Source organism: Stegodyphus dumicola, chromosome 7 (genome assembly GCF_044657685.1).
Source record: "Stegodyphus dumicola isolate Sdum_Otavi_A_Nest chromosome 7, ASM4465768v1".
Lineage (NCBI taxonomy): Eukaryota > Metazoa > Arthropoda > Arachnida > Araneae > Eresidae > Stegodyphus > Stegodyphus dumicola.
In genome coordinates, this window is record NC_140774.1 from 59,154,157 (window position 1) to 59,180,453 (window position 26,297).

Below are 26,297 nucleotides of genomic sequence, written 5' to 3' on the forward strand. Positions count from 1 at the left end.
ATCTTTCAAAATATAACTTACCAGTATGGATGCACACTTTTAAAATATTTCTACTTTAATTAAACTTAGGAGATAATATAATCAATTAATCAATACGGTTTAGGAAATAAATTATTATTAACTAACTTTGCAGCAATTGCGCAAGTAATAATAACTTGTATTCGCACTAAATGGATTTAAGTTCATACAACATTTGATATGCTAAATAGCAGCTATTAGCGCTATTTATCTCTTACCTAATGTACCCACTTTATATATTATCTCCAACCTTTTTAAGTTTTAAAGTTCTTATACAAAAACTTTACTGTATTGAAGGTTAGCAGCCTCCTTACTTTTATATCTTGCTAGTTTAACTCATATTGAAATCACTAAATGTCATTCCACTAGATGACAAACTTGAAAATTTAACGCCATGCCTGCTACAGGTAAACCCAAAAAACAATTTCTATGAAAAACATTTAACTGTATTTACATGATTACATGCGGTACTTGACATATTAAATATATAGGACAGACTAAAAACAATCTTAACTTTCGAATCAATAACCATAGAGCTCAAATCAAAAAATTCAACGCACAAAAAAATAACATTAAAATAAGTACACCATCACAACTTAATACAGCAGAATTAGAACACTTTAAACACCATGACTTCAACTCTATTCAACTTCAGATACTAGATATAATACCCAATCACAAAACACGAATTTTTCAGGAATCTCTCTATATACTAAAACAACGTTCACTTTATCCATATGGACTTAACACTTATATACATAGTCATAGAGATACTTCTAAGAAGTCTATTTTCAGCCAATTTAAACTCTACAGCATCAAAACGCAGAGAGGAAAAAGAGGAAGCAAAATAAAAAATAATGCGAGATTTTTATCCACTTTGGATACACTTGCATTGAAAAAACAATTGAAATGGTTTTTTGACTCAGACTGTTTTCCCAAGAAACTTCTCAACTGGTTACACTCCTGTACTAATAAATTCCTTATCAAACTAAAAAAAATTCATTCAAGAAAGCTACGACGACATACAAATCATTAAAGACATGATTCTTGATTTTAGTCTTTTCAGACTCTCTAATAGTCTCACTCAACGCAAAATTTATTTTAAAGTCAATTTTCTGCATCCGCAGTTTGACAATATTCATTTCTCAAGAATCATCAGAGATTGTAAAGATTACTTCCCCGCAGTTGACACTATACCAATGATTGCATTTAAATATCAAAGGACCTTAAGCAACTTGCTTACTAACCACCATGAAATAGATGAAACTGCAGAATGACATTGTAAGACACCAATTTACAGCAATTACGTAGATTCTAATCACCAGCACATAATTACTGGCAACCTAAATATCATACAAAACCATCAACTAAAAACACTAATGAGTTATGGTACAAAATTTAGACCAGTCAGAAACATGACTACAAATTACTGTTACAAGACTTTCGAAAACAACATCAACGAATTTATAGTTAAAGCAAGCTATCAACTGAATTTTCCCATAGATACCTTCTTAAAATGGAAAGCTAAAATTCTTCAACGCATATCCACAGAAATCAGTCACCTCAAATTTAAAAGTACACTGAACTGGTCGCAACTTACATCTGATATTAGTAAATTAAAACAGCTTTTTACTATTACAAAAATTGATAAAGCAACTAATAACTTTAGCATTATATGAAAACAATTCTACACTGAGATTATTCATAAAGAACTTCTCAACGCAACTACTTATCAATCAGCCAACCTTACAGAAACATCTATAATAAACAGGATTAAAACTTTTCATAAGAAACTCAATATTACTTTCAATGCAAACTACAACAGATTTACTAATCTTTATGCGATTCCCAAATTCCATAAAACACCATTAAAATTTAGATTTATAGCTAATGGAACTAATAATTACAAGAAAAATATAGACTATTATTTTTCAATTCAACTTAATAAAATCTGCAAATTTATTTTCAATGATTGTAACACTAATCATAACTATTGCTGGATCATTCATAATAACACTCCTGTCATTAATACCATTCATACCATTAACATCCAAAACATTAACTGCTATGATTTTGAAAACTTATATACCTCACTTCCTCTAGAAGAAATCTATACCAGTCTACTTGATCTACCAAAACTTTTCCCTAATATACTCAATATCATGACTCTTGACAAATGGAAAACCTACCTAAAATGCACACTTTTTCATAACTACATCAAGTTTCAAAATCAACTTTTTAAACAAGTCAGAGGATTGCCAATGGGCTTACATTCCAGCACCTCGATCTGTAATATCTTTTTATTTGTCAAAGAATTTAACTTCCAAAGAAATCTACAACCACAAGAGTTAAATTACTACAAACACACCTACAGATTTATTGATGACCTTATTACAATTAATAATTTTGGTAAAATTGAAAACTCCGACATTTATCCGAATTGTCTTAAACTTAATAAAACTAATAATTCACAAAATAGCATAGACTTTCTAGATCTTCAAATCATTAACTACAAAAAATTTTACTTTTTGACAAAACAAGAAACTTCAATTTCAATACTAACAAATTAATAAATTGGAACTCCAACATATCCAAAAAAGTAATTAACAATACTATAATTAATCAAATACAACGAATTAAAACTATATGCACAGATACAATAGATTTACAACGCGAAATTTTGATCCTTATCAAAATTCTCAAAAATAATCTAATTCCCTTTCAATTTATCAACCATTGCCTTAAAAGAGCAGGCGTTAAATACTCACTCTAAATCATTTAACTGATAGGGATATGATAATTTATTCCTAAACCTGAGAAGGCGGTATAAGTTGGATGACTGTCAGTTGAAAGATTTGTATATAGTGTAATTACTCAATTGTATATATTGTAAAAAGCTAATTGTCTTCAGACATATACTGTTACTATACTGTTACTAAAAAAATGGGCCTATTTCCTGCCTTTAGACTGTCTACTAGCTCTTGGATAGCGAAAATGCCTTTTTCCTTTCTTAAATTCTTAATCATTGCGACACGACAATTAGCCAGAAATTAATTAATTTCCATTCACTAGTATTTTTAAAAAAATCTTAACAGACGGTCTCTCTCAGATAAGAACTCCACAAAATACATCCCTCAAGAATTCCAAGTCCCACCCACTACCATAAATTTCTTCACCCAAGTCTCGCCGACTGATATAATTCAAAGCCCCTACTGCCGCTAAGAATTTTCGGACACCCTACACTTCTGAGTCAGACACGAAGAGAACACACTGCCAACTCCCCCACTAGAAAGAATGTAAGTTACTTAATACCTTTCTGGCCTTTATATCTTCATGTACATTCACTGATCTTATTTATATTATTTTCTATTTTATTTTTATATTATTTTTATATTATTTTTATGTTCTCTTTGATTTGTTTTTGCAAAGTTTGCATTATTTATCTTTTTTATAATCTTCTATGTTTATTTCAACTTTACTTTGCTTTCGATTTCATAATGACAATTTCCAATGTTTAATTTCTACAAATAATATAGTACTCAAATACATAAAGATGATAGTGTCGGGGACGATTACTCGAGTTTTACAAGATTTCTCTACAGTAATTGATCTTTACTCCAAATTGAATTGACTAAAATGCTTCATGAGAATCAATTCTTTGAGTAACAACTATTCGCGGAAATATTTGGCCTGACTAGAATTGCCGGTTTGGCTTTAATTTATAACTCGAGTAAAGACGAAACACTTTCATATTTACGTATTTCTATCAATTATTGATCATTGAACGGGAGTTGGTTTGTTCCCCTTGAAAAGTCAACTAATTTCCGATCAATGACAATAATTACATGTTTTAATTTTTACTTTTGCAATTGTAATATTATTCTTCGTGATGATTTAACTCCAGTCCCCGTTAAAACATTATTAACATTTTGCTTTCAAATTACTTCAAAACATCTTTCAAAATATAACTTACCAGTATGGATGCACACTTTTAAAATATTTCTACTTTAATTAAACTTAGGAGATAATATAATCAATTAATCAATACGGTTTAGGAAATAAATTATTATATATATATATATATATACTATATATATATATACTAACCGCTTCGCTGCCAGCCTTCGTCTGGCTTTTAAATGTATCGGAAAAATGGTTCAAGGAAACACCAAATGTTAAACTTAAAAACTGCGTAGAATTTTACTCTGAAGGACAACTTCATTAAAAAAGTTATTACGTATAACAAAATTGCAATGAAATAAGCAATATCCCTTAATACAAATATTAATTATCCTAATAAATAAATTAATCAACTTCCCATTGCAAAATCTTAAAAACTCAAATGGTATAAAGGAGGTTAAGAACTTTGTTTCTTAAGAAAATCACTCAAAACTTTTCAATATCTTAAAAACAGTGAAATGAGCAGTAACTAACATAAAAGAATACAAAAAATTCTGAAAAGCAAAGTATAATTAATGATATTTTATCTTACATTTTCAAGAGAAAAAAATTACAATCAAATAAGCTATATCCCTTAATACAAATATTAATTATCCTAATAAAAAAATTTAACCAACTTTCCGTTGAAGAAAAAAAATCATGCAAAATTTTCAATATCTTACAAACAGTGAAATAAGCAAAAAATAACATGAAAGCAACTCAAAAAACTTAAAATTCCGCGCAGAATTTTACTGTACAAAACAACTTTATCAAAAAAAAAAAAAAAAAAAAAAAAAAAAAAAAATCAATAAAAATGTATTATATAACAAAATGAAAGTTTAACGTTTCCAAAAATCAAAGAAAAATAAACTGTACATTTTTCAAAATAAACGTTTTTTGAAAAAATCCCGTTGAAAAGATGTTAAGCTCCCTTTGTTAAATAAATTCAAATTTAATCGATTTATTGAAACACGAAATTTATTTTAAAATCGTAAAATAACTAAATGCCTATGTTTCATGACGATGTAAAAATGGAGTGTGTAGAGTAAAATCTCGGGTTCCTATAGCCCATTATGTCTCAAAATAACGCGATTTCGTCACAAAACATAAAATAAAATAAAATAATAATAATAATAATAATTCGAATTCGAATTTCGAAAAAATCGCTTCGAGGTGCACTGGCTCTTGTCTAGATGCACCTATGTACCAAATTTCGTAGTCGTGGGTCTATTAGCTTACGCTCAGCGCAAACGAAAGACACACACACATACACCACTTTCTTTTATAATATGTAGAGATTTACGCATCATATTTTATATAAAGAAAGTTTTTTAATGGGCAGCATGTGTACAGACACACTCCGCGTTTAATTTTTTCTTCCGAGGAGAGAGAAAAAAAAAAAAAAAAAAAAAAATGCGTCGTTGTTCTTTTCTGCTGACTGGGAATCTTTCGATGTTTTACTCGCATTTCATTCACATTCCGTCGCGCTTCTGCTAGACATTTCTTCTGTTTCTAGCAGCTTGTTTCTTGCTGCTTATTTTTATGCAGTGTTTATGTCCGCAGCCCGAAAAAAAAAAAAAAAAAAATTATTACAAAACATTGTCTATTATTTCAAGCTCCAATTCCAAAATATTTTAATTATTAAACAAGTCAAATATGCTTTGTATAATTTATGCAAATTGCAAATATAAATATACTTGTATAGCTTCAAATTGGCTGCCTGCGGGTCGCATGCTGCCCCTGAAGGAAATTTATGCGGCCCGCCAGTACATTTAAGTCACGTATATGTTTCAATACTGTCCTTAAAGATTTTGATAAAACATTAATTCATTGGGCAGTGGATTGGAATACAATATTTTTTGAGAAAAGAGAAAAGCACGAGAAAGCATTTCAGCAATCATTGCATTTCAATTGAGCTCCAGCTCGGGCACTCGGCCAGAAGTGTGATGGTAACTCTTTTGTCTAAACGTTCTTCCTTTTTAGCACTTTTATTTTTAAATTATACACATCTTATTTCTCCTACACACTTAATGCCCACTTGCAGCCGAGCGGTAAAGTCGCTGAAAGCTGGCAGTTCGATCGAGTACCACCATGCCACACAAACACTATTCATTTATAAACATCCACGCCTTATTCGGGAATCGAACCTTATTCTTCGGCGTGACAGTCAGTCACTAACCACTATCCCGGTTGGGCGGATCCTGTAATATAATAACTTAATGCCCATCCATGAACTGTTTCTGTCTATGGCGTATTTCGATGTAGTGATTTTGCGGTTCAGCAAATCGAAGATTTGGGCATCGAACTTTTGGGAAAAATTGAAGATTTGGAGCATCGAAAACATTTGGATCACTAGTTCTTGCTTTCTGACGTGTAGATTATATAAAACTTCTATAAAACGTTTAAGATTTATATGATTTTATTCTCATTTATTATTATGGTTAATCTCAGGGTTCTGACGTTACCAAAAATTATTTATTTACGTTATTAAATATCCATTCTTGTTTAAATCTGGACTTCTTAGTCCAGATTTAAACAAGGTTTTTCCTAAGGTATTTTGAACCGGCCCTAAGAGTAAAATACGTCGAGTAAATCATTCCTCTCTCCTCTCAGTAACATTCACCATGTCACAACAGTGGTGACATCGCTTGGGAATTGATAGAACTATTTTAAAATATTCTAAGTAAAAAAAGGTAATAGATAATTTTGCATTTTTTTATTTTAAAGCATAAAGCCCAAAAACTATATTTTTACTTTTTCTTTAAAAAATGTAAGTCGAACAACAGGGAATACTAAAATAATAAATATGGAAGATATAAGTATGGAATATGTTTGATGTATTAGTTACAAGATTTAAATGTAGATGACACCACTACACAATCCGTGGTCAAAAAGGAAAATCCCTGAAACTGCGTTATCATGAAGCTAAAAATGTAATTTCGATTTTAAATTTTTGTTTTATACCATTCAGAAATGTCCTAAACAAGCGTCAATGATTTGTTAATTTAATTAATTTTAAGGTTAAACTGCATTAAATTATCAATACCTGCAGTAAAAACTTTTAGTTCTTTTTTTGCACTTGTTTCGGAATTAGAAAAGAAAAAGCTTTATGATTCGAAATAATGGCTACTATTTTTTACTTCTTCCATATTTTTTATTAACTGAAGGAAATACTTCAGCGATAAAACTAATTTATCAGCTCCGCAAGAAAGTTTACCTGCTCCCAATAAAAAGATAAACGCTCTCGTAGGACTTCATTTTTCGGAAATGTTATGCCAGTTATGATCATACGATGACGAGAAAGTTTATAACGGATCATGCTGGTCACTAGAATATGGAATTGGATGCTGCCTAAACTTGTGCTGCAGGCTTTCAGCAGGCTTGGTTTCGAAGTATAAATAAGATTTTAACAGTGGCGTAGCAAGCGTAACTGGCGCCCGGGGCAAAATACCTTTTTGGCGCCCCCCCCCACAGAAAAAACACTGATAGAAATATAATGTGTAGAATATATTCGTAATAAAAATAATGCAAATAATATTAAAATGCTGAATCTGCCATAAAATACTCTAAAATATATTAAGAATAGTCACTACCTAACCACACTAGCATTGGATTCTGAAATGTATCTGTATCGGCGGAAAAATCAGACTTACGATGATCTAGAATTAGTTAAAAAAGTATTATTTATTTTACATATTTTTATAATTGTTTTTAAAAAAGTACAGTTTTTAAACAATTAAAATTTTATATTATAGATAAGTAGATATATTTTTAATAATAATACAATGTTATAATACATTAATATAATTAATTACTATGTATACATTTTTCTTGCCTTGGATGAAGCAAATTTATCAATTACTTCATCAAAGTCGATCCTTTCAAATTCTTCTCTTTCCACATTCAAAAATGCCAGATGACTTAGGGGATCTTGTCCCATCGTTGATTGTAAATATGTCAAAATTAATTTTAATTTGCTGAACGAACGTTCATAGCTAGCATTTGATAATGCAATAGTTAGGAATATTTGAAGTGTGACTCTTAGGTTTAGAAAAACATTTTCTCTATAGATCTGTAATGGTGTTTTAGAACATCTTGCAGTCACATTCACTGCTCAAAACAATTAGGGAATATTGTGGTTCGGTATGAAATAACCATAAAATCAACAATCTATTTCAGAAAAGGAAATAGAAGAGATTATAAAGGAAAATTATAATGTTTATAAAATGGGGAATATGTAAATTTAGTTTGTGACGTCGAAAACTATGCGTTTTAGATAAGGAGTAAGGAGCGGCCTGCAGCATTCCTTTTGTTGTAGCAGATTAAAAACAATTGACACGCGTTGAATGCTTTGTAGCAATGAATATTTGATGTCTCAGCAAGATGACTTAGTTGAATCGGTAACCAGGAAGGCCATCAGTCGTTTACAGGAGAGTGAAACGCAATCCTTTGTAGCGGAAGCGTTAGGAGTTTCCAAAAATGTAATTTTCAGACCATGGAATCGGTTTCTGGAAAATGGATATGTTTGAGAAATTCGGGACAAGGTCGTGTTATCGTTTTAAAATAAAAACCGGGAGCTATACCTGCATTTCCTTTAAAAATATAAAAATATATCTCTATTTTAGAGAAATAAAGTGGTCAGAAGGAATGTTTTGTATACGGAGATATTTGGTTGATGTACTGCAAACATTTTATCAGGCAATACAAGGAAATAAATAATTAATTGTATTACAGTGATTATTAATTTTAAATACATTTTCCAGAAATCTATCAAAATAAAAATTGAAATTTTCCGGAAAATCTTGTTTGGAGACCATTTGGCGCCCCCTTGCGAGCGGCGCCCGGGGCATCATACATTCCCTTGCACCGCCCCCTCGCTACGCCACTGGATTTTCACCGTCGATTTATTGTTGATTTTTCATACAGGTTGAGCACATCTATGTTGTTGTTATTATTGCTGTTATTCTGACTTATCTCACTTCTCTGGCAGTAATATCAGAACAAGCTGACAAAATTCATCGTGGCAAGGAGCGCAAGTCATAGTGTCACTTGTATTGTGTTAAAGGCTATTCCTTTGGCAATAGCCTTTAACACAATACAAGTGACACTATGACTTTGCTCAGTTCTGCCTCCGATTGGGCAGGAACGGGTCTGAGAACCTTCTACCAGCAACCTCTCTAGAAGACATATTTAAAGTGTCCCATACCACACAGACACTATACATTTACAAACATCCATGCCTTCGAAACAGCAGTCAGCGTCGCAAATCACAATTCCGGTTGGGCAATGCACGTGTGTAAAAAGTAATCTATGCCACTGTATGATGAAAGAATTTTAGATTATTTGATGTCTTCTTTAACAAATTGTATCGGTTGCGTTAGATGGAAAAAGTTTTATTACGAATCTACAAAATTGCTTCATAATTTTGCAATACTATGTTCGTAATTTTGCGAGAGTTTTATTTTCCTGTTTTATCTGTCGTAAAACGAGAGAAAGAGCTTTTTAACCTCCTTGAAAAGCAGATTAAGCTCACTTAAAGCCTTTTCAAATTCTTTTCTGGCGATTAAACGCAAATTATTTCCACTTTAATCGTAGCACTTTTGGTAAGAGATGCTTTCAGCTATAAGTACATTGACGAGCCAAAACATTATGACCATCCCCACGTTTTTCAATGAACTTCTCTGGATGACGCAGGTGATTGAATTTGAATGGTATATCTCGCTTACTTGCGAGTAATGGGCTCTAAGCGAATTTGACAGAGGGCATATTGTGATTGTCGAAGATTAGGAACGAGTATCTCCGAATCTGCACGACTTGGTAGGTTGTTTACGATTAGCCATTGTTAGTGCGTTATGCGTAGTTGATAAATGAAGGCGAAACCAGCAGTAGACGTCAATGTGTTGGATAAAAAAAAAGGTCTTCTAAGACTTTCTCGCTTTCGACGCCAGGCAGTGGCTCAGCTTACACTTTAATACCACATAATTTCAAGTACATGTGTGTCGGAAGACACAGTTCAGCGGACATTACTGGACGGCGCAACAGACGTCCCACTCGTCTGTCTCTGTTGATTAAGCGTCATTGCCAACTACGCTTACAATAGGACCGGGAATAACAAGATTAGACAATGGATAAGTGGAAGACAGCTGCCTGTCAGGATTTCTCATTTATCATGTCGATGCTCTAGTCAGGATATGCCGTCTTCCAGGCGTGCATTCGCTGGCCCCTTCCCTGTACAGCAGGTCATACACAGGCGGGTGGTAGTAGCGAGTATTATGCTTTGGGGGATGTTCTTAGGGACGGCTCTGAGACCCTTAATTGATAGAACAGACCATGAAAAACGAGGGCTCTCTGAACATAATTGCTGATCAGTTGCAGCCTTACCTGTTTGGAGCTTATGTGCGATTAAATTGAATATATTTGCTTTAATTAGGGTTGTAAGTACTGTTTTACTTCTCTTTTAGTATTTTGCTAAGTGATTTTATGATATTTATTGTCCTCATCAACTTTTTAAGGCAGATTGCATGACTGAATTCGCCGCTAATGCATTCTCATTAGAATGGATGAATTTAAGCCTTGACTTTACCTTTTCTATATTTTCGGCTTCGGGTAAGCGCTGTGATTGCATCCTATTTGACTTAATTACCGAAAAAGGCCTTAGACATAAAACTGTACTATCTGATAAAAATCCTATGTAATATACCAGTATTGAAAGAAACAATCAATCTGATAAGAAAAAGCTGCGACTTGTTTCTAAAATGAGGCGTAAAAGGTTACCAGCGAGAATATTTCGTTTGGAATCGGTTGTACCATTATTGGCGACTTTATCGCTTGCGCCGGCATAACGGAAAAGTACCGAAAAGGTTTATAAGACTTGTTTGATACAACAATAGCTTTTGCTAATGTAAACAATTATATTATTTTGAACATTACTTCATCAGATCCTCTCACTCATTTTAATATCACTAGGAGAAGATATAATAACTAATTGAAATGAAAAGGCAATAATCTTGAAAAGTAATAAGTAAATGTCATTAGTTTAACTTTCTAACTATTGAGTTTGATGTATATGAATTTATCTATGAATCATTTCAGAATTATCATGTTTAAATTAGTATATATTTCGACAATTTTGAAAGTATGCCTGACAAGTTTTCTTAGAAGGGGAAATAAATAAATAAAAATAACCCGTCGAATTAGGTTTTCTCCCGCAATAGAAGGGAGGGGAAGCTGTTTTTTAATTGTGCATTCTATTATCTGTTAATAAAATAAGTTATTTTTTTAAATATGATAGGCGCTGCCACAAATATAAGGCAATATTGCTTAATTTTCATATTATAAAATAAAAATGCATCAAACATTTAGGTTTTATGGCTTACATATAAAAAAGTCGTTTTGTTTCAGTTGAAATAAAAATGTTTAGACATGTACGAATTTTACTATTTAATTAAGTCTGAAAAAAACATGCCTTACATTTTTTAAAAATAAATACTGTTTTTTTAATTTTCTTATTTGCATTAAAAGAAATAAACATTTGATGTACATATTATATATTGGCATATACGTATATTTGTCAGTAAATACATATTTAGCATAAAATAAATACATGTATATAGCATATAAAGTCAACTGAATATCTGGAATTTTCAAAAATCCGGACTAGGTATAGTTTTTAATTTAAAACAGAGTAGAAAATAAAATTACCTTTTAGGACATTAACAGCATCTTCGGGAACTTCTTGCAGTTATAAAAATCTGATAATTTTGAACTATCATGTAATGCCTCCTGAAAAAAAAAAGTATTTTATTGTGCTACAGTTTAAAAGAAAGACAAGGGGCAGATAAATTTGACAATTTGCTGTGGCACAAGTATTAGGAATATGGAACCTATGCAGAATGGACAAGGTTTTTTTTTTTAGTCCAAAGGGACAATTCTCCCAGAAGGATTGTTAATTTCGTTTTGGCATTTTGCATATATTTTGCATTTTGCATATTCCCGATATGTTTCATTTCAAATTGCTGCCACCAAACATTATATTTAAAGAAATTAAATAATGAAGAATCTGCATGAATGTATGTATGTTTCTCGTATTGCAATAAAACAACGGTACCTAGAGCCAACAAAATTTGAATAAGGTAATCTTCCATAGAATATGGGCATGTGGAAGCCCTAATTGGAATTTGAAATTGGTTTTATTATTTGCTTTATTATTTAATATTTTCTAATACTTCAACGAATTTTTGATTAACAAAGTAAACGATTTCAAAGCGAGCAATGGCAAGACTGTACGAGTAAAAAAAAAAAAAAAAAAAAAAAAAATCTCCAGCTCGCGAGAGTATTGGAAATTCTAAAGATATGTTCATTTTAAAATTATTTTGCGATATTGCTGTTGAATGTTTTTATGGTTTAACTGCGAAGAACATGATATTTTATAAATAAAGGTAACACACAAAATGTTAAAAAAAACGCCCCTTTGGACGTAATTTAAAATCTGAAGCTTTCAGTCTTTTTTAAAGAATGCAAGATTTTTTTAAAATCGTAAACGGAAAGCCGTCTTAGCAGCTTTATTGGCCTCCCGGACTTCTGAATGTTCAAGAGGCCTTAGCTACACCTACACTCTCGAGAATAACAACATATTTGCAAAAATATAAGTTTTAGAATGTTGATATGACTCAGGTAGTGCTAGTATTTATATTTTGGAAAAATTCAGCTTTGCAACAGTAAGTGAATTTTATTGTCACAAACTATAAGCAGAATTTATAAAAAATGAAAGTTAAAAATCTATTAAAAACTACTATAAGCTGAAAACGATATGATTTTAATAGGAAATTCAGTAAAGTATACGGTTTTTATTTCTTCCAATACTACCAAATAATTTACACACTTGTGTTATTAAAAAAAAATCAAAACTTTAGTATGCATTTTTTTTTTCCACCGCTGTTCTTCCTATTTAAAATAGGAATGCATGCAAAACTAAATTTAAATAATTAAATTCGATAGCTTTGTGTAAATTGTTCAAAAATAAAAATAATGTTAAGAATTATTTACAAAAAGTACCATCCATACGTACAGCTTTCATTGTGTTAGCATTACGTAATAAATAAAACTACGTTACAGCATTACACTCTTAAAGCAAATTTACAGACACCTAAAAAAAAAGAGCAAACTAAAACTACTTTTTATTACATACTTAAATTTTGACACATAAACTAACTATAATTTATAATAATTAAGATATTTATATTAAGAAATAATTGTATATATATTTTAAAAGCGAACTTACTTTTGGCAAAGGAGCTGTATCCATTGTTACGACTGTCCTCGCTTGAAATGGCGCTTAGCCAAAGAACGTTCTTTGGCTTAGCAAACTTGTTTGGTCAGTCTGGTTCCAAACATGTTCTGCTACCAAGACAGTAAATTTGCGTTGTTTGACACGAAACGGAGCGAAAACTGCTGTCACCATGGAGGTAGGAAGTAAGATGGAGTCGCCCTAAACAAGTTTCTCCGTACCCTGCTCTGAAGCACCGGCGATCCCTACGTGGTGACCAAAACATTGGGTCATTTACCATTGAGTTCTATGGGATTTGACGCGTTCGGGTGTAAATATTTTGTAATTACGTCGCAAATATACATATAAATGTATATATTTTCTTTTTCTACAACACTTCAGAGTCCTAAGTATGTGAAAACAACATATTTTTAAACAACATTTCATTCTGAACGGAATTAAATGCTATACTTTTCACAGGACAGTTTTCTCGGAATGGTTTAATTTGAATGAAATATTTTCACAAGTTTTCGTTAATTACATTAAAAAAAATTAAGGTAATTCGATTTTATTCGGTTAAGGTACAAAAATTAAGATCAAAGTTTATTGTATTATTAATATTAAAATTATGCATTATTTATAGAGCTTCTTAAAATACTTTCTTAAATATGACATTATTTTTTGGCTTCTTTTAAATCGAAAAATGTAAGTCATTTTATAATTAATGCTCTATTCGGTTCATTTTAAATTAGAGAATTATTAGGAATTAGCGAAAATTAAATAGGTATTAAATAGTATTTGACTTTCTCTGAACATTTCTGAAAGGGAATAAAATAAGTGTTTTTTTTAAGTATTATTTAAAACTTGTAACTGAGTTATTATAAAATGTAAAGGGAATAATTCTTTTAATTATACTTATCAGATTTTTTTTTTTTTTTTTTTTTTTTTTTTTTACCCTTCATTTCAACAATACATATTCCAAAACTCTTTATTACGTTCTTAAGTGCGCATCTCATAGCATTTGCTTTACAATACCTTTTAACAGATTGCTTTCCAATACGAACAATTCTTGCTTAAATAGTTTTATAACGTATTTGTCAACAGGATTTCAATTTATGTTTACAATTCAATATTAAGGTTATTATATATTTAGATAACATTTATAATCATTATAAATTAGATACATTTAATCATTAAATTTCTTCACAGTACTTTCACAGTTGTTTATAAGTGAATAAATTCTTCATTTCAAATACATTTATAAATAATTAAATGAATATTTAAGTATTTTGTCAAAGGCAGATACATGCTTTTTGCAAGCACATGCATAAATACCCATACATATTTCCTATTTATCATTTCCGGCATGTGCAAATCTTTAATTTCTGTGCATTCACTATATTTTTCGTGTAAAGTAATTTACACTAATTTAGCATACACCCGAAAGTTTTACATAAAAAAATACATATGAATATAATTTGAATGAAAATTATAAGTATTATTTTTAATACCCACTCAGAGGTCAGTTTTTCTTCAAAATTCCTCCACGATGGCATCTCTCTCTTTAGGCAGATAGCCCTAGCATGTGTTACTCTATTTAATAAAAACTTAATCTGACCTATGTGCCTTATTACAAATATTTTAACATACATAATTTTATATTTACATTTAGTCATCAAGTTTCAAACTTTTCAAATCTTCTAGAAAATAAATTTTGGCAGATCTCTTTTAGCAATTTTCTTAAAATCTATATTTTTGTAGTGCAACTGCTTAGAATTTTATAAAACAAATTCATAATCAAAATCGCTGTTGTTAGTTATCGAAGAATAACCAAGATGTGATTTTTGCGTAAATGTCAGTAAACTATACAAATTGCTATTATCCATCACACTATGAATGTTTCTTTCATGCGAGAGTGTCCCTTTTTCGATTTCTATGGAACTGTCGTGTGTCGAAATACTATCAGAATCTTGTCAAACGAGCTTCTGAATGTAAACAAAGAACACCCCAGACTAGAAGAGAAACACGCTAATGTGACAATCAAAATCGTAAAAAACAACCTTATATTTAGCGTAGGTATAATGAAACACTAAATCGATTTCGAGGGCAGCTAAAGGTCCCTCCTCATCAGGAGAAAGAAATACATAGAAAGAAGAAAATAGGAATCACAGAAACACGTGGTGCTTATCAGCACTGCACGTGGTTATAACTAGATTTTTTCTTTCTCCTGATGAGGAGGGACCTTTAGCTGCCCTCGAAATCGATTTAGTGTTTCATTATACCTACGCTAAATATAAGGTTGTTTTTTACGATTTTAAAGAACACCCCGTCTGGTGACCCAAGCTTCAAAGCAGTGCTTCACTTCTAGCGCGGAATGGCCCCTCCTCCCTTTCCTACCTCCATGGCTGTCACCCTCCAAATCCCACCCTGCGAGATTTATAGTGTAAGAATTTAGAAATGTTGAAAATATGTGCCCAACTACAAAGTCTTCCAAAGCTAAGAAAGAAAATTTAAATATTATTAGCCTTGAAGGAATTAAAATTTATCCTTTAATGCACGAATAAAGTGCTATTCAAATTCTTTAAAAAATGTCTCAAAATTATTTTCTACAAATAAGAAACCACTCTTTACTAAGTGTAGTATTTTATTAGCAATTTATAAAAATACGTTAGAATTGTGCTGCTCTTGATCTGAACACAATGTAAATTAAGCCAGCCTGGCTAAAATAATGTGGCTAAATGCCTGTAAAGAGTCTCTTGTTGGTTTAAGTCTTGGGGAACTTACATACGACAGTATAAACTTCTCCGGCTTTGTCCAGGTTTCGATAGAGAATACTCACCGGGATAGATTCAAATGTCTCTTACCTTTTCTTACTCTACGGCAATTCTTTCGAGACGAACAGTATTTTAAAAGTGCCCCCATGTCCCATATATGACATTTATGCCTTCCCTACAGCAATCCACGTAATGATATTTATACCTTTCCTAGTAGGTGTCAATACGATGGCCAATTTTTATTATATGTGGTTATAGCATATATATATATAAGAAAATCTGCTGATATCTGAGTCACTACTATAGCTATCGTCACCAAAGTTTTTACAATTCTTTTCTGGGTCCTGAAAAAGGTCTACGTCTACTTTAAAAAAAAATCTGATGTGTACACCACATGACTTCCTTGTACGGAATATTAAATTATACGCATTTTTCTTGCCTTTTATTTAAGCTTATTAGATTGAATTAAACCTACTTCGCGGACAGCGCATAAACCACAATAGAATAAATGCATTCTTTAAAATTCACTTTGTTTACCATAGCGACACTCTGGCGCTAGGTTTACTTAACAGAATTATATTTCATTCATATTATAACTCAGAATGCACATAATGTATATCATTTAAAGAATTATCTAATCGTTGCCACATGTTCTATTCAAATACTATAATAAAGCTAGACTTATGTATAAAAGAAATTAAGCAAACAAAACAAAAAAGAAACAGCTTTTCACAGACGATTGAGTATTTCTCATTTAATTAATTCGGTTCTCACTTCGCGAGAAGGCAAAAATACATAAAAATTCAGAATATCTATATTAAAAATTACGAAGTAAATCTTGAACACTTATTTCCTCGAAGAAACTCCAGAAAGGATTAAGCATGATTTAATTCGCAATAATAAATGAAGGCGTTATCTTTGTTGTTGCGAAGCTTAGTCTCTCTAGATTGGCAACAAATCCACTAGTCTCCCGTTTCAAATGTAAACATCAATGGCCGCCATTAAAAAAGGCTTAGCGGCAATTAAACAACTTTAAAAAATAACAATGGTTATTTTTCAGTTTATAAAATATATATATTGCCATTTGTGCAGCATATTGGTTATTTGTATTAAATATACACACCTAAAAATATTAGATTAAAAATTGGTTACCATTTTTATTATCAAAATTTAAATTATCATACTTTAATTCTAAAATTTAGTGCGAAATTTGGGCCTGTTTAGTAGAGATCAGTTTCCTTATTATTTCACTTAGTTTTAAGCGCAAATGAGGATCTACTTTTAATTTTATTTTATATTTATTTTTCAAAATTTTGTTCACGCAAATAGATTGTGTAAAAAAAGTAATAAAATTTACTAGCTTTATTTGAAATGCCTTTAAGTTATTTTTTCGTTTGAGCCAAATATTAACAAGTGTTATTTATGAAATCTTCAGTTAGGAAATATATATATCAAGTGTTCTTTTTTGTCACGAGATTTTTTAATTTATACTTAAAAGTCCTTTGTTTCTTTGTGTACCACCTATTTTGCTCTTGCGTACCACCAGTTGAGAGTAGAGAAACGTGTTTCAAAAAGTAAATTTTTTTTTTTTTTTTTTTTTTTTTTTTTGCATTTTTGTAAATGCGATGTTTTGTTTGGAAGAATTATTGGTAACTTCTATTCTTTCAAAATTCAATACAATTTTAAGTTGTTTGAACAATCTTTATTACGTTATCGTGCAAACGGTAAATGCGCTGTTCTTACGACACTTGCAATTAACACATTGCATTTCATAAGTATATTCTTACAGAAAATTTAAAATTATATACTATTTAAGCTATAAAATTTAGATTTCTTATAAAAAAATAAGTTATATAATTTAAAGCCAGCAACTGTAAATAGTAACAATGATTATATAAAGCACTATAAAATAAAGCTTAAATATTTTGTAGATATAAAATAATTTAATAAAATAACTTTTCATTGTAAATGTTATTCAACACCATAGACAAAATATTTGTGCGTGATAGACATTTAAAGGTAAGAGATCACTAAGGAAACAAATTTGATAAGCAATGGTCTTTAAAAATAAAATCAATACCTGGAGAACAAAAACAGTAAAATGCCGTGCAATATGAGGTCAGTTTACTGTCCATTTTCTCCGGGTTTTTATGCGTTTTTACTTAAACCTTTTATTTGAGACACCTTTTCACACTTTCCAGATTGCAGTGAGAAGCATTTCTTTTTCTTCGATTTCAATAATAAGTAAACTTACACCACAAAACTTATTCTTACCTTGGACATTTGACCTTAGATCTCTTACCTTTAAATGTCTAAGTTCAAAGTCTCTAAGGTCCAACGTCAGACGTCTAAAGAAGTCTAAGGTCAGACGTCTAAGGTCCCACGTCAGACATCTAAGGTAAGAAGTGTGAGAGTGAGAGTGTATGAGTGTGTGAGTGTGTTGCGTGAGGGTGTGTGGGTGAGGGTGTGTGTGTGAGGGTGTATGTGTGAGGGTGTGTGTGTGAGAGTGTGTGTGGGTGTGTGTGAGTGGGGGTGTGTGAGTGTGTGAGAGTGTGTGAGAGTTTGAGTGAGGGTGTGTGTGTGAGGGTGTGTGTGTGAGTGTGTGTGAGAGTGTGTGTGAGGGGTTGTGAGTGTGTGAGTGTGTGAGGGGGTGTGTGTGTGAGAGTGTTTGAGAGTGTGTGAGTGTGTGTGAGTGCGTGTGAGAGTGAGCAAAGCAGTGTGTTATCTGCCTAAAGGGGGGTGCCTTCGTGGAGGACTTTCTAAGGGAAACTGGCTCGTATACACGTTACACATGAGGAAAACCACGAAAACACCCATGCAGCCAGCCCGTTCGCGGGGCTCGAACCTCGAACCGAACTACCAGTGTTCAGCGACTTTACCGCTCGGCCGCTGGTGGGCCAGATGATATAATAAACATCACGCGGAAGATCTAATATGTCTCATAAACGGTTAAAAACTACACAAAAAGCTTTTTTTAACTTCTAATTGTTTTTACTCACTTGTATGTATAATATGTCGATTACACAGTAATTATTTTAATTGAGTCAATATTTTTGATACCTAATATTAAAACGATTTTCTAAGATTAAACGATAAATTTTGACACTTAATGTATTAAATAAAAATATCTGATGTGAGCATCACATGACTTCCCTGTACAGAATATTAAATTATACCCATTTTTTCTTGCATTTCATTTAAAATTATTGGATTGAATTAAATCTACTTCGTCGATATCGCGTCAACCACAACAGAATAAATGCACTCTTTAAAATTCACTATATTTGTTTACCATAGCGACACTCTGGCCGTAGGTTCACTTAACAGCGTTACATTTCGTTCATTTTTTAACTCAGAATACACAAAATTTATATCATCTTAAGAATTATCTAATCGTTGCCCCATTCAAATACTATAATAAATCTAAAACGATGTATAAAAGAAATTAAGCAAAGAACAACAACAAAAAAGAAACAACTTTTCACAGACGATCGAGTATTTCTTATTCAATTAATTCAGTTCTCACTTCGCGACAAGGCAAAAATACATTAAAACTCAAGATGCCTGTATTGAAAAGTCTGAAGTAAATCTTAAACACTTATTTCCTCGAATAAATTCCAGAATGATTTCATGATTTCCAGAATGAACATGATTTAATTCGCAATAGTAAAAGAAGGCGTTATTGCAAAGCTTACTTTCTCTAGATTGGCAACAAATCTACTATTCTGCTCTTTCAAATGTAAACAAGCAATGGCCGCCATGAAAAAAATTATTAGGCTTAGCGACACTTAAACACCTTTTAAATTGTTGATAATTCTAAAAATATTGTATACAGATTTACTAAAGCAAAAAATTTTAAAACAGTTTTTGCGACAACGATTTTTTAAATCGAACATCTGTTTTTAAAACAACAGCGATATTTTAAAGCAAAAAATGCACAATTTACAAACATATAAGAATAAAGAAACCGAGATCACTGAGCCGAGTAACAGAGTGGATATATATATATACATATATTTATATACTTTTGGTGCAGCCGATTGCAATAAAAATACGAGGTGCACATCTACATTTTATAGCAGTCCTATATACAAAATTTTAACGTTCTGAGGCTACTCGTTTCTGAGTTATGCGAGATACGTACGTACATACGTTCGCACAGACGCAACGAAAAATTCTCTTCAGAACTCATTTTAAATAAGTTTTTAAATTTTGGGGGGAGACTCCTTACGTACAGATGTCACGCAGAAACATCGTTAAATTGCATTCGATAGCGGTGAAAATGGATATTTGCGTTGAAATATGATGCCTGAAATTTTTTGCTAATACGATACTTACTTTTTACTACGTTCTGTCTCAATTTTAAAATTTCCTTCCCTTCCCCTTTTATCATAATTGTACTTTTACTTACTTCTTACGAAATCAGAAGCTTTAATGGATTCATTTTTGATATCCGACATGTGAAACTCGGGAGCAGGCACACTTTTGCACGAAAAATAGTGTATCGCATTTTTTGTTTTAAAAATGAATAACTTCAAGTTAAGGTTTTTATGCCTTTAGTTAATCTGAACGCAATTGTTGTAGAATTATCAACAAACTAAAACTTGGAGAACTAATAAAGCGACCATTTGTTTACATTTGAAACTCTTAGTAGAATAGTTAATTAAGTCAGTTTGCACACCAAATTGGGTGCCTTTCTTCCAGCTGGGACCAAAGTAAACTTTCAGTTTTGTGCAACGAAAAATTTATCTTCATGTGTGGTGGCTTATTTTTGCTTAGCTACTATAATTTTAATTGTAAAAATTGTTTTTTCAAACCGTTTTTTTAACTGCATTTTGGTATTTTACGTTTTTTTTTTTTTTGTATTTTACAATTTTTTAATGAAAATTGTTTTAAGTTTTTATGATATAAGAAATCTGATGTGTACACCACATGACTTCCTTGTACGGAATATTAAATTATACGTATTTTATTTAAACTTATTAGATTGAATTAAACCTACTTCGCCGACAGCGCATAAACCACAATAGAACAAATGCATTCTTTAAAATTCACTTTGTTTACCATAGCGACACTCTGGCGCTAGGTTTACTTGACAGTATTATATTTCATTCATATTATAACTCAGAATGCACAAAATGTATATCATTTAAAGAATTATCTAATCGTTGCCACATGTTCTATTCAAATACTATAATAAAGCTAGAACTATGTATAAAAGAAATTAAGCAAACAAAAAAAAAAAAAAAAAAAAAAAAACAGTTTTCCACAGACGATTGAATATTTCTCATTTAATTAATTCAGTTCTCACTTCGCGAGAAGGCAAAAATACATAAAAACTCAAAATATCTATATTAAAAATTACGAAGTAAATCTCAAACGCTTATTTCCTCGAAAAAATTCCAGAAAGAATTAAGCATGATTTAATTGGCAATAATAAATGAATGCGCTATCTTTGTTGTTGCGAAACTAAGTTTCTCTAGATTGGCAACAAATCCACTAGTCTCCTGTTTCAAATATAAACATCAATGGCAGCCATTAAAAACGGGCTTACCGGCAATTAAACAACTTTAAAATTGCTCATAATTCTAAAAATATTGCACACAAATTTACTAAAGGCATAAAATCCTTAACCGGAAGATAAAAACAACATAATTCAATCATTTTTAAATCAAAAAATGTACAATTTACAAACATATAAGAGTAAAGAAACTGAGATCACTGAGCCAGGTAATAGAGTGGATATATATATATAAATATATTTATATACGTTTGGTGCGGCCGATTGCAACCAAAATACGAGGTGCACATCTACATGTTATAGCAGTCCTATATACAAAATTTCAACTTTCTGAGGCTACTCATTTTTGAGTTATGCGAGATACGTACATACGTTTGTAGAGACGCCACGAAAAATTCTCTTCAGAATTCATTTTAAAGCAGTTTTATAATTTTTTTGAAGGGAAAGAGTCTTTTATTCTGTCCTTACGAACAGATGTCACGCAAAAACATCGTTAAATTGCATTCGATAGTGGTCAAAATGGATATTTTCGTTGAAATATGCTGCCTGAAACTTTTCGCGATTACAATACTTCCTTTTTACTTCGTACAAGGAAGTAAAAAAAGGTCTATAGACTTTCTTCCTAAAAATAATTCAGCAGGAGTTTTCTGAGTCATATCGTGGGTCATTGTGCGTAGTGCAAACGTGACTTCGTGTAGTGAAATCGGCCGAATCATCCCAAAGTCTGTGATAGTTTTTTCGTTAAATTTTATGAACCTCTGAAGAAATTTTTATAACTAACTACATAATTCGTATACCTTGAGAAAATGTACTTTGCTGTTAAGTTTTTACTGTATAAAGCATCGTCTGCTATTCCAATAAAGTTCTTAATAAAATAAATTATTACAATTGCAATGCAGTAATGTTTGTCCACCCTATTTTACTAACATTAAAATGAGCTTCAAAATAGCACTAAAATAAGCTAATTTAATTAGATTAAACAAGAAACATGTAAACAGGAAGTTTCAAAGAATTTTAATTAGGAAATGCAGAAGTTTGCTTCGGAACCGTTCATAATGTATTTAATCGTATTTTCAAAGTTTAATGCAAAAGTTTATTTATGAACGGCGCATAATATTTCTTGAAATCACTTGACCGATTCCGTATCCCGTGACAGTAAACGTTCTCTTAATATTCAGAGAGCATTCCTCACTTGAATAGAACATGCCAATGTAAAATTAGGCAGAAAATGCAATCTTAGTTTGACGTAAGTGTATTGTTACAGATTTTGTATTTAGTTAGATGTTTTTAGTAGAATTCTAATTAAATTGGTTTACATTCCAGTGCAATGCAGAACGAAACATATTTTTAGAGAAAGCTACGTCGGAAATTGTAATTGACTACTGTATTAGCTGTAAACGTAATTTTACTCTTTTGCTTTCCAGAAATCGAGAAAACAGACATTACCATAACTTTCTCGTGCCCGATTAAAATACTTTAAAAAGTCAGATAGAAACATCGCAGAACAAATTGAAAATCTATATCAAACTCAGATTTTTTGTTTTGGCCCAATCTTAAATGATTGACCGCTTCCTAAGCGACATTTTTCTGGCACTTGACAAATTTTATAATCTGTTTGCTCATATTTTTAGCGATTTTATTTCAATTTAAAAAATATATTCCACACTTTGATCACGGTCACCGACCTGTTGATCACAACAAACGAAGTATTTTCTGTGTTAACGAGCAGGACTTGGGCGATTCTATAACAACATCCGAATTATATCATTAACCTCGATAATATTAACCGCAGTCTACTGTTCTAAGATAATCAAGTCAATTATAGAAACTGATTTATTATTAGTCCAAAGGAAGAATTTGCACAGAAGGATTATTAATTTCTTTTCGGCATTTTGTGTCGATTCACTAAAAGCGCTGTTTCACTTTTTAAATTCTTGCCACGAAATATTAGAGCCCTGTATTATACTTAAAGAAATTAAATAATGAAGAATCCGCATCTATGTATGTATGTTTCTCGCATTGTGATAAACAACGTTACCTAGAGCCGTCCAATTTTGAATAACGTAATCCTCCAACGAATATGGGCATGTGGAAGTCCAAATTTGGAATTTGTTTTATTATCGACTTCATATTTTGTAAAACGTTTTTTTACAAAATATTTTTGATTAACAAACTCGAGGGTTTCAAAGCGAGCAATGGCATCGTTGTACAAAAAGAACATTTTTATCTTCAACGCGCGAGACTGTGTATCGAAAATTCTAAAGATATGCTCATTTTAAAATTATTTTGCGATATTGCTGTTGAACTGAATTTTATGATTTAAGTGCGAAGAACATGATAAATAAAGGTAACACAAAATATTAGAAAAACGCCCCTTTCAACGTAATTTAAAATCCGAAACCTTTCAGATTTTTTTTTTTTCAATTCTTATGTAAAATTTATTCTATTTTATTTATTAGTTCGTTACATTCCGAGTTCTCGTAGCATTCTTTGTGTTTTATCTTTAAATTAAATTTTCTTTAAAATAAATTTCATTTTCAGGGCAAAGCGGAAATGAAGACCTATTGGCTAATTAGCCACGATCCATCATCTGGTAAGAGACGGAACGTAGCTCGCGGAATGATAGTTCCACCTCCGCTTTTCAATATACGTGAATCAGAAAATAGAAGACAAAGTCCCAAAACAGAATTCTCCCATCGGACGACTCCAGCTCAAATCTACTGCTCTGTAGACGACGGCGTACCTTTACCTAACGACTCTGTTCCTGGAAAATCGTATTTCTTTGGATATCACAAGACAGTCCCCGCATACCAAAACGTCTAAATCCATCGGCTGTCGTTGCAACACGCGACGCTTCGCAGTCAGAACCATGGGATGGGAATGAATGGGGTTGTAATATGGCCTCTGATGATTCAAACCCAGACATCCTGGAGAGTTCAGATGAATGGTTTTGACTCTTCTGAAGCACCAAGAAGACTTTCTAGTAATTACAAACCTAATATCAAAGTAGCATCACTGACAGCTGCAGACGATGCGTACAAACGTCTTTTTTATGCAAAGAGGAAGCAGGTTGAAAACTTGAGAAAATTTAAACAAACAAAAAAAAAAAAAAAAAAAAGTCCTTAATGGAAGAGGTCGTGGTCTGCAGATGAGTTTGACCTCTCAAAGGAGTCTTTGAAGGAATGGTTAACAAACCTTTTTTACCACAAGTTTGCATGCTCAAGTTTCTGAGCTCAAAAGACAAGAATCAACTGTCGGGCCACTTCAGACAGTGAAAGAGAGCGATATAGAAGAAAGCGTAGTGTAATATGTTTGTACCTGTGCTAACTAAATATATCTGTGATATATCCGTGGCAGTTTCGGTTCGTACATACAGTTTTATTCGAAGTAAATGTGTTTTTGTTATCTAAAACTCATAAGTAAACTTATTTCTTACATTCTTTTCATTTTTAAAATTTTACATATTTTTTCCTTTTCACATTTTTACTTTAATGACAAAAATTAAAGTTATTTTTGAAGTTTAACTTTTTATCTTCGCTTTTTGTTTTAAAAAAAAATCTGATGTGTACTTCCTTGTACGTGATGACTTCCTTGTACGGAATATTAAATTATGCGCATTTTTTCTTGCATTTCATTTAAACTTATTAGATTGAATTAAACCTACTTCGCCGACAGCGCATAAACCACAATAGAATAAATGCATTCTTTAAAATTCACTTTGTTTACCATAGCGACGCTCTGGCGCTAGGTTTATTTAACAGTATTATATTTCGTTCATATTATAACTCAGAATGCACAAAATTTATATCATTTAAAGAATTATCTAATCGTTCCCACATGTTCTATTCAAATACTACAATAAAGCTAGAACTATGTATAAAAGAAATTAAGCAAAGAAAACAAAAAAGAAACAGTTTTTCACAGACGATTGACTATTTCTCATTCAATTAATTCAGTTTTCACTTCGCGACAAGGCAAACATACATAAAAACTCAAAATATCTGTATTAAAAATTACGAAGTAAATCTTAAACACTTATTTCCTCGAAAAAATTCCAAAATGGATTAAGTATGATTTAATTGGCAATAATAAATGAAGGCGTTATCTTTGTTGTTGCGAAGCTAAGTTTCTCTAGATTGGCAACAAATCCGCTATCTTGCTGTTTCAAATGTAAACAAGAGCAATAGCCGCCATCAAAAACATTATTAGGCTTAGCGGCACTTAAACAATTTTAAAATTGTTGATAATTCTAAAAATATTGCATACAGATTTACTAAAGGCATAAAAACCTTAACCGGAAGATAAGAACAACATAATTCAATCATTTTTAAAGCAAAAAATGTACAATTTACAAACATATAAGAGTAAAGAAACTGAGATCAATGAGCCGGGTAACAGAGTGGACATATATATAAATATATTTATATACGTTTGGAGAGGCCGATTGCAACCAAAATACGAGATGAACATCTACATGTTATAGCAGTCCTATATACAAAATTTCAACGTTCTGAGGATACTCGATTTTGAGTTATGCGAGATACGTACATACGTTTGTAGAGACGACACGAAAAATTCTCTTCAGAATTCATTTTAAAGCAGTTTTATAATTTTTTTGGAGGTTTTAAAGCAGTTTTATAATTTTTTTGGAGTGTTTTATTCTGTCCTTACATACAGATATCACGGAAATACATCGTTAAATTGCATTTGAAAGAGGTCAAAATGGGATATTTTCGTTGAAATATGCTGCCTGAAAATTTTCGCGATTACCCGGAATTTC

General features: G+C 31.5%; 1 protein-coding gene across 11 annotated transcripts in view; it reads left to right on the top strand.

Moving 5' to 3' along the window:
• LOC146996198 (transcription factor unc-3-like) overlaps window positions 1–26,297 on the top strand; it is an 87,864-nt gene that overhangs the window by 51,053 nt on the left and 10,514 nt on the right. For 7 of the 11 annotated variants that reach the window (XR_015042034.1, XR_015042033.1, XR_015042036.1 and 4 more), the window contains exon 3: window positions 24,059–25,146. The exons of 3 other annotated variants lie outside the window; for them this stretch is intronic. Coding sequence is in view for 2 of the 8 variants with exons in the window: in XM_085820291.1 (XP_085676417.1) it covers window positions 24,059–24,074 (16 nt within the window). In the remaining 6 variants the exon portion in view is untranslated. Of the gene's footprint in view, window positions 1–24,058; window positions 25,147–26,297 lie in introns of those variants that run through there. One more of the 11 variants, XR_015042032.1, reaches the window with a different exon arrangement.